At 37.5% G+C, this 18,180-nt stretch overlaps 1 protein-coding gene across 1 annotated transcript in view; it reads left to right on the top strand.

Annotated features, from left to right (window-relative positions):
* The first annotated feature begins 977 nt into the window (after positions 1-977).
* The window catches only part of kcnh8 (potassium voltage-gated channel, subfamily H (eag-related), member 8), a 67,994-nt gene continuing 50,791 nt past the window's right edge, over positions 978-18,180 (top strand). Inside the window, exons 1-2 of the mRNA XM_028461011.1 lie at positions 978-1,115; positions 16,717-16,950. Coding sequence (XP_028316812.1) covers positions 1,040-1,115; positions 16,717-16,950 — 310 coding nt within the window. The 5' untranslated portion in view covers positions 978-1,039. The remainder of the gene's footprint in view (positions 1,116-16,716; positions 16,951-18,180) is intronic.

Raw genomic sequence — 18,180 nt, 5'->3', positions numbered from 1 at the left:
ATAAATCATTGTGCACGTTCCCTTGCACACAGTAAACATCTTAATTTATTTTCCACAAATGCATCTCTATGAAATAAAAGGTTTGTCAAAATGTCTAATTATTTTTTTTAAATAAAAAAACACCAATTAATTTAATTTAATAAATAAATAAATCTTAGGCTCTAAGTATAGCTACATTTATGAACTCTAAAACTGAGAAAATAACCAGCATTCAATGCTGTTTTGGTGCCTAGCATTACGTTTAATCTGATTGGTCGGCTATGGTGTGAAGCATTTTGATTGTTGTCTGGTCATTTCAATTTTTTGTAGGAGTTTCACAATGCCCGTCTATCATTTTATTACAAAATAATAATAATTTACTCAGTAAATGTAATGAATTACTTTACTTCTTTTAAAACGTACTTAAGTACAAGTGAAATGAATGATTTAGAAATAAACTAAAAAAAAATTTAAAAAAAAAGCACAAGTACCAACGTGGGTACTTCCACCTCTATTTAAATGTTATGTTATATATATATATATATATTCCTGTTTTGTGTAGCCTATACGTTTTTGGTGTTGTCTTCACTCTGATACCAGCTGCAGAATGGAAGTCGTGCCTGGGTCTCGTGACGCCTTTGTTTGCGCGCGGACACTCCGCCGTTCACACTTCTAATCTCGCTCCTTGTTGATGGTGATCGATGGCTCTCATCATTGCGCGCTGTGGAGAGACGATCATTAGATCCAGAGCCACAATAATGGCCCCGCTGACAGTCACTCTCGCTTCTTCTCATGCACGACGCGCCTGGCCGGTACCTGCGCCTCACCTGTGGGCTTCACCTCCCCGCCGCTGCCGCCGCTGCTGCTGCTGCTGCTGCTGACGCGTGCACTGCGCACGCACAGAAACGGAGGCACAGGGGCGCGCGCATGCCTCTGTTGTGCTGAGTGGACTGGATGTGTGTCTGTTCACACAGAGCTGGATCCTGCGATGGGAACACCTCATACGTTTGGAGCTTCTTTTCTCTGACTTGGATGGGGACTCGGACACCAAGCAGGGAAAATGCCTGTGATGAAGGGATTATTGGCGCCACAGAACACATTTCTGGATACTATAGCCACACGGTTTGATGGCACTCGTAAGTTTGTTGTTCTTTTTTTTTTTTCTTTTTTTTTAAGAGTTAGATTTAATTAAAATGTTTCTTTTTGCTTTTTATTGATCTAAATTCAATTTTAAGTGAGAAAGTGCAGGGATTACAGCCTTGTCTTTCTCTTCCTTAACTTTTACTAATAGGTAGTAGTATAGTGGTAGGCTACAAAACGATTTTTATTCTGCACTAACTTGAAAAAAGGAAATCTGGTTGCTTGCACATGCAGCTATAGTCTGCCAGAGCAGCCTTTGTCTGATGTGCCTGATTTTCAGCACCACGGACAGCTACAATGTACCCACTCAGCTTCCTCCATATAGACTACAGCTCTACATATTATACTGTATATTTATATGTTTGTGAAGCAATCCGTATTGCTCTATCAATTAAAAACTTTAAATTCTGGGATGCTAACTTTTGTTTTCCCAGCTTTCAGGCATTTTTTCTTTATTTCATCAGTTTGTATTTAACGTTTCCTCTGGGTTTTTGAAATGTTCCTTCAGAGTGTTTGTTTGCAAGTTATTTTTGTTGTAAAGTTATACTGTTTATGTGAATTGCACCACTTATATGTCATGATTTGTTATGGTTGCCTAAACCTGCCAAATAAGGTTCAAACATTTTGTTTTATTTGTACCTAATGGTTATTATTGTGCTGACATGGTTTAATTTCTTAATTTTGTTATTTATAACTAAAACACAATATTTTTCCTCTTATGACAACAAACCTTGATTTTTTTGTCGTCTTGTAAAATGTTTATAACCATAAGCGATGCACAATGATGCAGTGACATCACTTTTCATGAGTTCTATATACCCTCATACAGGGGCACCGCTGTAACAATAACAACAGCCGATATGTCAACCCTTGTTAATATTTGTGGAACCTGGAGTTGTATGCAGTTCTTTTATTAGGTTTCACAGACTGAAGTGCTGTCCTTGAGCAGGTGAAGTAGGGGAAATTAATGTTGAGTTTAAACTGTAAAATGTAACCGTGTGGATGCAGCAGAGCCTGACAGGACAAATTGGGTCTGTATGCCCGGCCAAGAGAAAGTACAAGGGAAAAGCTTGGTTCTTAGAGATGTGATCCCACTGTAATGTCACCAATGAAAAGGGAATTGGATTTGGACTAATGCATATAAGTAGGTGTGTTTCCTCCTGTCAGGCTTTCATTATCTAGTGTGCTGGTCCGTTGATGGGACTGAACTTTTTTGATTTTGGTTATCGTGCTTGCAAAAACTGGCTCAAATTGTAAAGAAATTTTAAACAAACTGTTCTTTAAGAAAATTGGGATTATATATATATATATATATATATATATATATATATATATATATATATATATATATATATATATATATATATATATATATATATATAATATCCAGCATTCTGTAGCTCACACCAAATCACTATTTATTGTGAATGAAGTCATCACTTACTGTATGTCAGACGTGACATCTCATGACCCAGTGTTTATCGATTGCACAGTTGCGGATACAAATAGCTCTAAAGGCTTTTCATTTATTTCCTTGTCAACCTGTTTGCTGGTATTGTATTTAATATAAGATCATTTGTTGGAGGCTTATCTCTGTGATGACCTCATGGTGGTGGTGTGACATCCTCTGTCGTCACTGCAATCGTGCATTATCCAGATCACTCATTTTACCTTCTATCCATCACAGTGGCTGAGTTTATCAATGTATGATTTGGACTTAAAGGGACAACTGAGAAAGTGTTAGAACAAGTTCTCATGAACTACGACCGGGCCCGCGGAACGTCTCCGTGTCGAATAGCACGTACCACGTTCCCGAGAATTTAGTGAAATGACTCGGTTTCACCGAGTAAAACAATTGAAATTGTGCAATGTAAAATGATCAAATACGTTGAATTGCCTTTGAAACGATATATCACACGACTATGTTCCGATAAATTTAGAAATTACCGAAAAAGGGGATGGCCCCCTGGGCCCCTGTCCCCCCCACTTTTCAAAAAGGTCTCCGAGAGGCTCTTGACATCCGCTCATAGAATATCTATGTCAAATTACAGCCAGATTCAACAAGCATTAACGGAGGAGTAGTCATTTGAAAAAATGGGGCCCCTGGGGGCCCCCTGGAACCCCCGTGGTACATACGGAGTAATGGGCCCCATTCATGTATTGGTATGTGTCAATGATTCAGTACCACCAACTGTCGCAATATTTGACTCACAAATATGTGAGAAAACGAATTTTACGGAAATTGCCTAAAAAGGGGGTGGTCCCCTGGGCCCTTAATCAAATCGTGCGAGGCATGATTGTAATCTACGTTGAATTACCTTTGAAACGATATTTTATTTATTTATTTATTCAGTTTATTTCCGAGATGGTTACATTCACTTTTTTTTTTTTTTTTTTTTTTGTACATGTCGAAAAAGGAGACGAGAGAAGCAGTTTGCTTATCTAAGTCCCGCCCCCTGTTTTGAACACAGAAAATTTACATCAAAGCTTGTCTCTCTGGTCAACCTTTTTTTTTGTCCTTTTTTGTGTAGGATTTATTCTCATCTGTAGTCAGTGTTGTCTTTCTTTTATTCCTCCTCACGCCTGCTCTCTCCGAAGACCAGAGATATCACACAACTAGGTTCCCATAAATTTAGAAATTACCGGAAATGGGGGGCCCCCTACTCCATTTAAAAAAAAGGGCACTGAGCGTCTCATCATAATTGTTCATAGAGTATTTCTACCAAACTGCATTCCGATCTCACGAGAACTATTGGAGGAGTAGTCATTTGAAAAATAGGGCCCCCGGGGTCCCCCTGGTGCCCCGTTTATATATTGGTATGTGCCAATGATTCGGTACCACCAACCATTGTATTATTTGACTCCCAAATAATTAACAAATTGACTTTAGTTTTTTTTCTTCTTTTGGGGCCCCGATTTGAAAATTGGGCTCTGAGTGTTAATGCGTACACATTCATAGATTATACAGTAGCTACCAAATTTCAGCCCAATCCGTTCACGAATGATGGAGAAGTAGTGATTTTAACTAGTGAACACAACAAGAAACGGAACAACAACAACAACAACAACAACAAAGTGAGTGGCGTTTTGAGTCTGGTAGCCAGGCCTAAAAAAAGATAAGATAAAACAAGTTTTTATGAATGAAGTTGTTGATTTACACATGAATCAACAAAAGCATTATATACAAGGAGTTTTTACTCCACTTTAACAAACAAAAAAACAGGAATATTGACTAATAGCATTGGTGGTCTTTGGCTTTCTGTTCAGGTTTACTCTGCATGTTTTCCCTGAGTAAAGAGTAAAGCCAAAAAACATTTTCTTTCTACTTACCCAAATACAAATAGAAATACCCATGTGGGGTTTGGGTATGACGTAGTGTTGTTGATTGATTCCAAATCTTGATATTTTAGTTGAAGAATTTCAATTTGGCATATTTTGTTGTAAAATGTAAAAGTGACTGCCCTCTGTACTTTAGCCAAAACCTCAGGGTTTAGTTACTCTTTAATTTTTACCTCCTGGTCCTTCAGTTTCCTCCCACAGCCTAAAACATGTGCTGTATGTTAGGCTCTGCAGTGTTTCCACATTCACTGGAGGAATGAAGAAGTGACAGTTTGTGTCTGTGATCATGTGCCAGCATCTGTCCAGATTGTGAACAGCACTAAACAGGTTAGAACATTCTCCATTACTCTGTGACCCTACACAGACTAAGTGGCTCTAGAGAATGGTTGGATACTCTACTCTTATTCAGTTCTAGGCTAATTATAGTATGACACTATCAGTAGCAGCTTTGGGTATTTAAATGTGTTCACACACCACTAGGCAGCATTACTGGCACTTGTCTCCAGGACAAAATACTTGCTGACTTGACAGTCTGTCAGCGAATGATGGACCACACATGGCAGAAAAAGACCACATTGGATCTTTCTGCCAAATTAGGCAACAGTTTAGTTGGTGTAGGGTTATAATGGAAGGGTGTGGGCAGTCTTTAAGTTTACTGTCTGCTTCCCATCATGCACCATTCCTCCAGATTGCCATTTCCTACCTCTCGGCATACTCTAGTTCCACCTCCACTCAGCTGGTAATTACTGTCACAATCACTGATGCCAAGACTGTGAACAGCTGTGTGCTGAGTTGGATTAGGACCATAGTGTGTGTGTGTGTGTGTGTGTGTGTGTGTGTGTGTGTGTTCTGTGATGCAGCACAACCAAAAAATTATTTTAGAAATAGTTGGTGGGGCTCCAAGTTATGATTTGCGCTTGTTGCCACAGAGCGCTCTGGCTGTTGGATTCTTGTGGTATTATCAGTGACTGTATGACCTGCAAAAAGTCCAAGGGAACTAATTACTGTCTATAAAAGACCAAGACCCCATCCTGGTTAGGCATTGTTGTCTGCTGTAGAGAGTAGAAATGGCCACATATTTGCAGACGTGTGACCTACTGTACTATAAACAACACTTCATTTTACCCTAATAGATGTTTAGAATAATCGAATTGTCATAATGTGTGGTGCTAACTCTTGAAGAAGCAGCACTACCGTTGTCTTCGGTCACAGAAGGAAATATTGAGTGCAGTTATGAGACTGAGAGAGAGTGATCAATCACTGACTGCTGTGCTGCAGGGTGCAAGGGATGACTGGGAATAATATTTCAGTTTCTCCAAAACCCCATTTAAAATCAAACTCATTTTTAATTGGGTAAAATAAGATTACCGTAAGGGACTGGCACCCTGTACAGGGTGTATCCTCGCCTAGCGCCCCGTGACAGATGGAGATAGGTAAAAGCAGACCCCCGTGACCCTGAAAAAGGAGCAAGAGGGTTGGGAAATAGATGGATGGATGGATGTTACAATGCTTTGCTGTTGTGGGCCTGGAAAAAAAGTAGGAAGGTGTTCCTCTTGATCATAATGTAGAACTGGTATAGGTTTATACAAATCAGTTTGTGCTATTTACATAAAGTCTAACAAAAAGAAAAAAAAATGTAGAAACTAACGCTACAGTTGCACCAATCCTCATTTACTGTTCCTCCGTTATATACACATAAAAGTGATAACATCAGAGAATGATACATTTGTAATGGATTTATTGCCATTTCTTTTAAATATCATCTTAGAAGAGTGTGTTATATCCACCCATCATCATCAGGACCAACAAGTCAATGTGGTAAAAATGCAACAAACTGGCCTTATTTATTTATTTGTTTTGTTTGTTTGTTCATTTGGGACAGTGCACATTAATTAACATTTATTTATAGAGATGGGCGATGTTATCGGTCCGCCGACGTTAACGTCCAATGGTAGCCATAAAATGTTATATCATGGAACATCGCTATCAGTTTGTCCACCAATATTGAAAAACTGATATGTGATGTCTATTAAAAAATAATATGACTCTTTTATCATTATTACAATGGAATAGCTTTACTATTTTTGAACCGATTTTTGCTGCCTCTGTCAAGGATGTTTGTCAAAATCTCGAGGGGCCATAACCTGTTATTTCCATGGAGAGATTTATTACGTGAGCTAAAATTTTGTGGGGAGGGAATCTTTGTATACATTGGTATTGGTAAATATTGGAAATTGAAAATTTTGTGTTGGACATTATTGGCAAAAAAAAAAAGCAAATATCAAATAACCCTATTCATTTAGATAGCAATAGACATAAACATGCCGAATTATAGTATCAATGCTAATTTGATTCTGCAGTCCCTATTACATAGTAATAAAACAAAAAAATAGGACAGTTTTCATTTTCATTTATGTATTTAGCACACATACAAAAACAAACATTTAAGGTGCAAGGAGGGAGCAAAGCCCAATGGGCTTGTACAAGAGCTCCTCCCCTTTCAATAAACTTAAACAATAAAGGCGAGAAGACATGAGTAAAAAAGAAAAGCACAATAAATCTTTGATATAAGTGGAAACTAATATATAAATATATAAACAGATATTAATAGCAAAAGACAAGTGCAAATACTGAACAAATTATTAATTGAAGAAAGAGAAAAAGGAAACAAGAAGTTTCCTTTTTTTATCACAATAAAAAAACATTTTACAGAACATTTCACAATAAAAACACATTACATTACATTTTAGTTCACTTGACCTTGATTTTCAGTATGATCACAGACCATGAATGTGGGACCTTACTTTTCCTGCCATGCTTGTTTGGACTTCATTACTTGAGTCTTTAGAACAAATTGGGTGATTTGTTTTGTTGGAACTCAGAATAACTAAGCTCTCTCATTGAATCAGTGCATAATAATGAACATCCAGAAACAACTGACTGTTGGGATTACACTAGTGGAAGTCTGGGAAAAGTCATCCCTTTTTAAATTCACTAAATTGCTTTGTGTTCTGTGAGTCACAGACGGATGTTTTAGGGGAAAGAGAGGTACGTAAACAGTGAAGGAAAAGGAGCAGTACAGACTCAAATTAAGGAGAAGTCATGACTGGTGTGATGTTTAATTTGGTGGAAGCCTGTGGAGACGGTCAGATACAGAGCGGCAGAAATGATTAAGGATGTGGATTTATGTAAATGATTTCCTCTTTTCAGTTTTTCTTGACAGGATTACCACAGTGTGAAATGCTAAAGAGTGTGTAAATGCATCGGTGTGCGCATGCATGGATGTGTGTGGTAATTAATAAGTGGGTTCTGTGACTCCAGGAGAATATGATATTAATGGATGATGCACAAATTGGTCGATCGCAAACACGGACTTTGGTTTGGTGAGTGGCATTCGTCCTATTTGTAAGAAAAAGTTGTAACTTTGGTTGCCATGGCGTTACTGTAGCAACGCTGGAGTGGAGTTTTTTCTCTTTTTTTCGTTTTTTGTTGTGGTTTTGTATCACTTTACCAGCATAGAGATGAAGCAGTTCATCCCCTACAATTTCTAACACACTCAAACTTCATCTTTAATCTTTCCACCTCTTACAGCTCCATCTCCTTTCAACATTTTACATCCTTCCTCTACTTGTTTCCTCCATCATCCATCAGCTTCAGTATAATTGTCAGCTGCATCTTATCCACACCTAAGTCCTTCTATTTTCCCCCATCTGCCTATTTGCCATCCATCACATTCACTACTTCCTGTGTAGTTCAGAAGTCTATTCTGCTTTCTCTCTCTCTCTCTCTCTCTCTCTCTCGTACCCTTTCTTCTCCTCTTCCTCATCCCCCCTGCTTTGGAGAATTCAGGAATTCCTGCTGAGTAAATTTAAACAGTCCCTAAATTGAAATTCCACAACATGCTGTTCCTCATTGAGTAACAAAAGGGGAAACACGAGCATCGTCTGGGAGTGGGAAACACTGATATTGCTGAAGAAAACCTGGGTTCGCTGCCTTTCTCTTCCTGTGCATGAAGGGATTTTTTTTGTCGATGCATTGGTTTTTATTTTATAGTTCTTGCAATAACCCTTAAAGCTGATATCTGGAGTTTCTGAGAAATCTATGTTTATGTATGATTCTTTTGAAAAGCGAAAAAATACCTAACTAGTCTTTTACTATGGTCTACTGCTGGTGGTCATTCATATACATTAATGTATATAAGTCCCTCCTTCGTCCTATAGACCCCTACACAAATGAAAACGATCGCTGAGTGCACCCAGCCAATAGGCTTCAACTTCCTGTTTTTGAGACTGTCAATCAAAGTGAACGTGGAACTGTGCACGGAAACAAGGCCGCGCGTCACAACAGCAAACAGGTGAATATGATTTTGGCTCTTACCTGACCCATAGACCTATATCAATGCGACCTTATTATGTTCCGCGATGCGCGTGCAAACAAGTAGAGGCGCGGCTTCTGATAGATTGAGAGAGGGAGGAAGTGAGGCTGTTTAGGACGGGACATTGAGACATTTCTCAGAAACTCCAGATATGAGCTTGAATTAAGGTGCAATTTTCTTTCTATTTTTGTGTATAAACGTCTGACTATCATCCTTTTGTCATCTGGAATTACCCATCACAGTGATATATAATGTTAAAAAAAAAAGGAGACGTACAAGAAGACAGGATATAGTGGTGTTTGTTGTGATGTTTTTCCTTCAGGAAACAGGAAAAATGGATCAAAAGATGTGAATATTCTTCAAATGAATAAAACTTAGTGACACTGAAGGTCTGCCTGAAAGCGTCTGCACCTTTGTCTGAGCGTATAATGTGTGTTGAATGAAAATGTGATTGTAATTGCTGAACTATTCTGCGTGGTCCAAAGTTCAAACAGCACTGCTGGCTTGCATTAAAAGCTACTTAATACAGTTAGCGTAGCAGCCGTCGTTTGCATCACCACTCAAAGAACATACAAGAAATGTTCAGCAATATCTTTATCTCCTCATCACCCAAGTGCTGAAGTTTGAACATCCCCGTAGCCATGCTTTTGCTTTTCATTCCTTCGTCCTGTCTTTTCTCTTTGTTCCTCTTCCTCCTCTTCCTCCTCTGCCCCCCCTGCTCTCTTCTTTGCTTCATTTTCTCTCCTCCTTCCACCTTCTGCATGGACCTGTGGGGTTTCCACTGAATCTGTCATCTAGTAGCATGAGGTGAGATGATATATGAGCTTTCTACAACAAGGCAATTAGCCTAAATAAAATCACAACAGAGAAGTATAGTAAAAACAGAACTTGTGAAGATGTTGAAGAAAAAAAGGTATAGAGAATTTTTTTTAAAAAAGGGGGAATTTTTGGAAAACAAACGTATCAACCGTAAACTCTGAAGAAACAATGATGCAGAGGAATTACTAGTGCAGGATGTTGGTGTTGCTGAAAAGTGAAAGTAGAATTTGAATTGTGTAGAACCTCTGGAGAAGTTGAATATGTGTACAAAGAGTGAAGAAAACAAGTGAATCGGGGTAAAGAGAAAGGTCTGCTAGTGTTTCAAGGATAGAAAGACGATGAGGAGTAATTAGGCGGAGACATCCCAAGCGGTAGGAGGGACATAAAGAACAGCTGGAGGCAATGAAAGGAAGGAGAGGAGGTTGATAGGGGAGGGAAAGAAATAAAGACAGTTAGAAGGACTGAAAGGGGAGGTATAGACTCGTGCATGAAGGGTCCGAAGGTGGAAAATAGGGATGATTCAAGGAGAGAGGAATGGGAGGGTGTTGGGTAAAGTAAGGTGTTCCATTAACAGGACTGGAACACCCACTCAGACACATGCCATAGGTTAAACAATAATAACAATCGAATGTAACTGCCTTCCTTTGATACAGTCAGATGGTAATTGTGTTGGAGAAACCAAGGATATGAAAACTGTCTTTGTTTTAATCTAACAAAGCCCGTGTTTGGAATCAGCACAGCTTAAGTCCCTGAGCACATCTGTGCCCTTTTGGGGGTCCTTATTGCAAGAACTGCTTTCTGTTTGGTACATTTGTTAGACGTTAAATGGGTTTTCCCCTCAAAATAAAAAAGCCAATCCCCAGTGGGAGGGTCTATTAGATTGACAGATGCATGAAAAGGAAACTAATATACAGCTGATCTGTCAGCTTCAAGCAACCACAATTAAGTGTGCGTGTGTGTGTTTGTGTGTGTGTGTGTGTGTGTGTGATGATAAACATTCGATTTTTGACACCACCATCCCAGCAGTCAGCCTGCAGGCCTTTACTGAGGGTCCAACAACCCAGTTGTTCTCTCGCTTGCTTGTCCAAGCCTTCCGGGCCCCACATCTGACAGCCAGTCCCAACGCCGAGACCTTCTCTGACCATCTGTCTGCGTAGTATTTGCTGATGCGACAAAATGTCGTTTTTTTTTACTTTTTCACAAGACAAAGGCAAAGATTGTGGAAACAACGTGATAGAAACCATTTGACTATCTAAGAAATAAGGAATCTGCTACGAAATAGTTTCAAACTAACTTCCAGGTGAGTCAACTTCATTTTAAGGCGAAAAATGTTTGTACAAACCACACCTTTAAGTTTTCTACATTTTTAACTTAAAGCTGCTGTAGACGATTATTTTCTAATAGATTAATACATAGTCTAGGCCAGTGGTTCCCAATCTTTTTTGTCCCATGTACCTCCTTTGCATTTTTGTCAAATCATGTGTACCCCCTCTTCAGTACCGTCTCCATAATTGCATATGCTTTTTTATGTTTAACAGCGTAATCTCATAAACCCCTAAATGTGTCTCAAACATTGGTTTCCTAAGGCTTAATCTACACATTCAAAAAAAAGTGTAAATGATTTAAAAAGGATATATCATGCAACTTATGTGATGACTTCAATAGTAAATAAATAGGGTCTCCTTTGTAAAATGTAGCTAATTATCGCCTCCTATTGCCAGAAGTGTGATAAAATGTCCTTGACAGCATAAAATAATCCTGTTTAAATAAATGACAAGAAAATATAGTATTTTATTGAGCAATATTACTGGTAGTTTGTGGTGAATTTGCTAAAAAAAAAAAAAAAAAAAAAAAGAAAGTCTAAAAAGGAAATAGGAACATTTTCCAACAGTTTTTAATCATTTGTAACATCTGTCCGAGTACCCCCTGCAATGTGCTCATCTACCCTTAGGGGTACACGTACCTCCGTTTGGGAACAACTGGTGTAGGACTATAGATCAATAAATCAAAGATAATTTTTAAAAAAAAAAAGATGTAAAAGGTTAAAATTGCCGCTTGAAAGTTTGTTTTTATCTCCACTGGGAACAAATCTTTTGTTGGCATTTTTGCGCAATGGATTGTGGGAAGTGGAGTCCCAAACACATATGCAACGAGGTGTTTTTACCTCATTCCTACTGTGATTTCTTGTGTTTTTTTTGCCAAACAAGCAGGACGGTGATTGGCTCGACACTATTTTTGTTCTAGTTTGTTCCCGGTATTCCCAGGGATTTCACACACAACATCCCACAATGCAATGGGTAAAACTTGTCTGACAATGTCAATAAACAGTGGAGTGCAAAACAACAATTTTAACCTTTTACATCTTTTCTTTTTTTTTTTAGCAAAAGATCTTCAATTTATTGATCTACGGCCTCCTACACTATGGAATTATCTGATGAAATATTTTGTCTTCAGCATCTTTAACTGGAATGTAAACATTAAGACTTAATAAACTGTTTTTATCAATGCATGAGAGAAACAAATGCTATTGTTCAATGAAACCATCCCACGTGCTGAACAGGAACACAGTGTTCATTCAAAGAAGCTGCAAAGGTTGATTCTTTGCTCGTGCGTTCCCTGCTCATTTCTGAGGTGTTTCCTTCAACAAAGCCTGACACACAACATGAAACAATTAATCATCAAGGTTGGGGGGAAAAAAGGAATTATCGATGCAGAAAATGGATTTCTGTGGAAACATGCATTGAAACAAGTCGCTTTGCTGGTTGTTTCAGGCGGTGATTATAAATGTGTCGGATTATAATGTAATAAAAATGCAGCTCTTATTTACTTTTTTTTTAGCATGTTAATGGAAATTTCTGTTGGTTCAGTATTTTTCGAATCCCCACAGACACTTATAGTTCAGAGGTGAGCAACTTTTACCACAGCGGGGCCTCAAAAATGCGATTTTCTGATCTGAGGGCCACAGAGGGCGACCGTGGCTCAAGTGGTAGTGGGTCGTCTTCTGATCGAGAGGTTGGCGGTTCGATCCCAGTACCTGACTATGTGTCGAAGTGTCCTTGGGCAAGACACTGAATCCTAAGTTGCTCCCAGTGGTCGACTAGCGCCTTGCATGGCAGTCCTGTCCCACTGGTGTGTGAATGTGAGAGTGATTGGGTGAATGAGCTGATGTGTAAAGCGCTTTGAGACTGCTTCAGTGTGGTGATAAAGTGCTATATAAAATCAAGTCCATTTACCATTTACCATTATCAACATTAATGTCAACTGTTAGAATATTGACCATTCTGAGCATTAATACAGGGAACAACAATGAGTTTGTGTTGTCATTTCATGTGTTTTTGTGTAATTTATTGTTTTGTTTTGGTTTTTTTGTGGTGGTTTTGTGTATTTTTCGCTCATTTTGCACTTTCAGTTGCTGTCTTGTGTGTTTTTGAACTAATTTTGTGTATTCTCCTCTCATTTCATTTTGTTGTTGTTGTTGTTTTGTGTGTAATAAGTAATTTTTTGTATTTTTGTCGTCATTTTGGAGACATTTTTTTTGTATTTCTTTTCAGTGTTTTTGTTTTTTTTTGTTGCCGTTTTGTGTGTTTTTGGAGTAATTTTGTGTATTTATGTTGCTAGTGTATATTTGTGTAATTTTGTGTGTTTTTTAAAGTCATTTTGTGCATTTACTTTAGGGGGCCACTCAAAATTAGAGCGAGAGTTGCATGTGGCCCCCGGGCCGCCAGTTGCCTCAGTCTGCTATAGTCTAGGTTTATTTTTTTCTGTGCAATCTACAAGTTTGTCATCCTGCTTTTAACTGCATATCAAATTACAACAAATCCATTGTGGTTCATGGTTTTCCATTGTGCTCGTTGTACAGTAAACATTAGCGTCTATCAACACTGCTCTGTGCTAACCAGTGGGTGTTTGTTTGTATGGGTGTGTGTGTGTTTGTGGACACGCACACCCATACGTACACAGATGCTCTACCTCAACAGAACAACAACAGGCTAAATGTTCACCACAACAGATATTTTGTTCAAGCTTTTTGTCTCCGACTTTTTCTTTTTTTTCCTCCACACTCAACATTTCTTTGATGCAGCTCTCTTTGAACTTCCATTCAGAGTAAAAAATGTGTTTGAAAACATGGATTCTCTTCATTTTTTTTTTTTTTTTTTTTTGCTTTTGACTGCACAGATCAATACATCATTCACTGAGGTGAATGATTTTGAGTTCATCGCTGGTTATTATCCGCGCAGTTTAAAAATCTCATTAAACTATGTATCACAGTGTAAAAAGTAACTTTTTAAGTGGATATTATCTTGGGTGTTTCACAATTTGAAGCACATTGAGTTGTGCTATGAGTAAAATGTGCTGTACACATAATTTAGTCTTGCCTCAAATTGTATTGTTACATTTTTATTGAGTACATAATAGAGATGCACTTAATAGTCGGTGGCCAAATACTGCAAAAAAAGCAACATTCGACCTTCGGTTTAGTGAGATAAAAGCAAGGCCAAATAGTAGCGTGTGACGCAATGACGCAATCAAACAACGTGCAGTGATTTTGAGTCGGAAAAGTGTGTGCGCGTTGCTGCAGGAGCAGCAGCAGCAGCAGCTCCTCCTTTCCGTGCACAAACACAACCAGACTCTCTCCTTTTCGCTTACTGCTCTCTGTCGTCCGTCACCGCGTAAAAGTTGGAAGCCGTCCAATTCCACAACCGAGTCTGTTGTTAGCACTGTGAGCCACGAATCCGTAAACATCCCCATTGTTTCCTCTTTACACTACACTGGGTCTCGCTGCATAGGCTGGTCAAGCATTAGCACGGAGTGCTAACAGCTGATGTGTGTAAACAATGGTCGTGGCTCTAAGCAGTGACTCCCAACACGATCGGCAGCAGAAAAAGTAGCGCAGTTTGGGTGTTCAGTAGTGCAGTTTGTGTTTACATATATGGCAATAAAGTATAATAAATATTCTATATTAAACCACAGTGTTTGTTTTAGCTGCAAGATAGTTGGAGAGGGAGGAGCTTACATTCTAGGAGGCGTGTTAGGTGACTGTAGCAAAACCATTATAAAGTGATTTTTTTCATCATACCTCCCTTTTAATGCCCTTGTTTTGTTCTATTTGAAGGGCTAATATAAATGAAAACCTTTGTTGTGCTTTTTTTGAAAAGCAAAGGCTGCTGGAATATTTAAAAAATGTCAGAATATTTAAAACATTTATTTTTTTTAAAAAAAAACATGTCTGAAAATGTATTCTAGGCTATTTATGCACTATTAAAAAAAATTGTATTCGGTTTATGACCAAGTGTTTATATTTTATCCGGCTTCGGCTTTGGCCACACATTTTCAATTTGGTGCATCCCAAGCATATATCGTCTGGGAATGAGCAGCAACCACTGTTGTTTTGCTATGTTATTTTTCTCTGCAACGATTGCTGTCCACTGTCCAGTGTGTAAAGTCTGTCCCTTTGTTAAAACATCTGACTAAAAAAAAAAAAATCATCACTGTGCTTTTTGGGGATCAGGAGTGTTTCAGAGCCCACAGCTTTGATAACACATGCAGCCTGTAGATAATTTCTCTGTAGCCTGGTTTTCAGTACAAAATCCCCTAAAAGCATTCTGTGCTCTACCTTCACTGCAGGCAGCACACGCAAATACAGCAGAGATATTATCATCAACTAAAAGGAGAAACAATCTTCACTGGTGTATTATTATTTCTAGGTTTTGGTGGACCAGTACGTTGTGTTCAACAACTGTTAGATGGGTGTTTTTACTGGATTTGAGCCACAGTGTGAGTAATTATCTATGAGCTGGTATGTGTGAGTGTCATTTGTTTTAAATAAATAAAAAGCATAAAAATAAAACTGTTTTCATTCCCTTGCCTGGATGGGAATACATTACATCAGTGGTTCTCAAACTTTTTTTAGCTCAAGTTCCGCCTTTCTTCAACTTTTGAATGTAAGTACGCCTTTTATCCGACTAACACGTTTTACTCAGAATTCTAAAAACAACTATAGAGAATAATTCATTTTACATGCATTTTAAAGATTCTAATTATGTAAATAAATGGAATGAAGCAGTACATAGTGCCTCCTGAAGAGAGTTATTTCATCTCCCTCCAAGACTGACTCTTGTATTAAAATAATTTCTATCTTTATTTTGTGTAATTTCCGTGTCATTTTGTGTAGTTTGTTATTTGTTTGTTCTTTTGATTATTCAGGATATTTTTCTCTTATTTTGTGTGTTTTTGTTGTCGTGTGCCTAGTGAATATAATTATTTCTATAGTTTTTATCATTTCCAGTCATCTCCCTCCAAGACAGACGCTTGTATTTTCAGTTAATGTTCTAATCAACATCATTTCTATCTTTATTTTTGTGTATTTTTTGTGTCATTTTGTGTATTTTGTTATTTGTTTGTTCTTTTTATTATTCAGGATATTTTTCTCTTATTTTGTGGGTTTTCGTTGTCGTTTTTGTGTGTTGGTATTATTTTAATTATTCTATCTGTGTTTTTGGTGTTTTGTGGTTGTTTCTAATGTCGTTCTGTATGTTTCTCTGTTAATTTTTGTGTATTTTGTAGTGATCTTGTATATTTTTCTCCCATTTAGCGTGTCTTTGTTGTCGTTTTGTGCGTTGCTGGTAAAAGTATATTTCTCTCTCTCTCTCTCTCTTTTGGTGCCATTTTGTCATTGTTTCTCTATTCTTTTGATTATTCAGTATATTTTTCTCTTATTTTGTGTGTTTTTTGTTGTCATTTTGTGAGTTGCTGGTAATATTTAGTATGATTATCATTTTTAACTAAAATAAACATTATAAAACCCCATATTTTTAATGCTTTCATTTGTATTTTCCTACACTCTCAGTACCCCCTATAGTGCCGTTGCGTACCCCTAAGAGTACACGTACCCCATTTGAGAAACACTGCATTATATTATAAAATAGTTTCCATAATGAGAAGATATGTTGAATATGCTTTGGTAATTATAAAGTTTTATTCTTAGCTGGTTAGACTAAACTCTCCTGGCATTTTTCTGTTATTTGTTGACTTTTGTTTTTGTTTTTTTTGCTTTTTCTCTCCAGACAGCAACTTCATCCTGGCCAATGCCCAGGTGTTGAAAGGTTATCCCATCGTCTACTGCTCCGATGGCTTCTGTGAGCTCACAGGCTTCTCCCGGGCGGAGGTCATGCAGAAGAGCTGTGCCTGTAAGTTCCTTTATGGGTCAGAGACCAGTGAGAGCATCATCCTCAGCATTGACGTGGCTTTGGAGGAACGCAAAGAGTTCAAGGATGAGATCATGTTCTACAAGAAGACAGGCAAGCCATTCAAGTTTATTTTTTAATGTCTGGGTGGTTGAGTTCTTTTGATATATCTGTAATCTCTCACTTTGTGTCCATATGCCTGTTACTAAAGTCATTTAGGATGGGCTGACAATAGATCACTATCGGGTATTGTCATTATAAATAAAATGTCAACATTTCAACAAAATGGGTAAAAATGTGTAAACTTTACAAAAAAAAAGGTAAATATTGTGATTATTCTTCTTCATAACTCAAAAAAGCATTAGACATGCCTGCTTCTCACTTGGTTTTGATTGATCAGTGAGACTAAACTTGTTACACACAGTATGTACTGCACTGTAAAACCAAATAAGTTTCCAGAAAATTAAGACAATCAATTGCCTCAATTTTTTTCTTTTGAGTTGATTAACTTAAAAGTCAAAATTTTGCAGAACTTAAAAGGTTGGATGACTGGCTACTTGTACTTTTTGATAACAGTTAAAATTAAACTAATATATGAAACAAGTTTATTTTTTAAATAGTCCCTATTTGAAACAACAGGACTTTATCAAGTTGTTTTTAAGTTATGCTTCCTTTAAACAAATATAGTTCCATTTACTCAAAAATTATTAGTTAAAGTTCCACAAAAAGGAAGAACATGTTACACCAAGTTAACATAAATAAGTTAGTAGAACTTTTTCTATAACTATGAGTATAAAGTACTTAATCTAATTCATTACTTTGAACATTTGGGTTTACAGTGTGTATAATATGGATTTGTTGTCTCATTATGTCTCCTGTCCAGATGTGAATGGGAAATACAAAGATCAAGCATTTTATAATATTTGTTTGAAATTATGTAGAAAATAGATCAGTGAAAAAAATGTATTTATTACCTCCTCCAAGGAGGTAATATTTTCATCTGTGTTGGTTTGTCTGTTAGATGAGATATGAGATATCCTTAATCAGGGTTACATCAAAAGTACTTGACAAATTATGACAAACTTTTACCCAAAGATAGATCTTATACGCCATGAAATATTCTATTAAATTTCAAAAGGGATCCAGATCAATATACCGATTCTGGATTATTTAAAAAAATATGATCAGGATCCTTTTTACGACATTGACTGATACAACCATTTGCTGATGCTAACTAACAAACTGCGCTAGGCTAATGATTGCTTTAATTCTAAAACACACTAACAACTCACTCATTCATGCTTTTTTTCTACTTGAGTTTATATTTTGTAACAGGATATGCCT

The sequence above is a fragment of the Gouania willdenowi genome, chromosome 11 (genome assembly GCF_900634775.1).
Source record: "Gouania willdenowi chromosome 11, fGouWil2.1, whole genome shotgun sequence".
NCBI classification, from domain to species: domain Eukaryota; kingdom Metazoa; phylum Chordata; class Actinopteri; order Blenniiformes; family Gobiesocidae; genus Gouania; species Gouania willdenowi.
The sequence above is the reverse complement of the archived record's forward strand: the minus strand, read 5'-3'. Positions and strand labels throughout refer to the sequence as shown.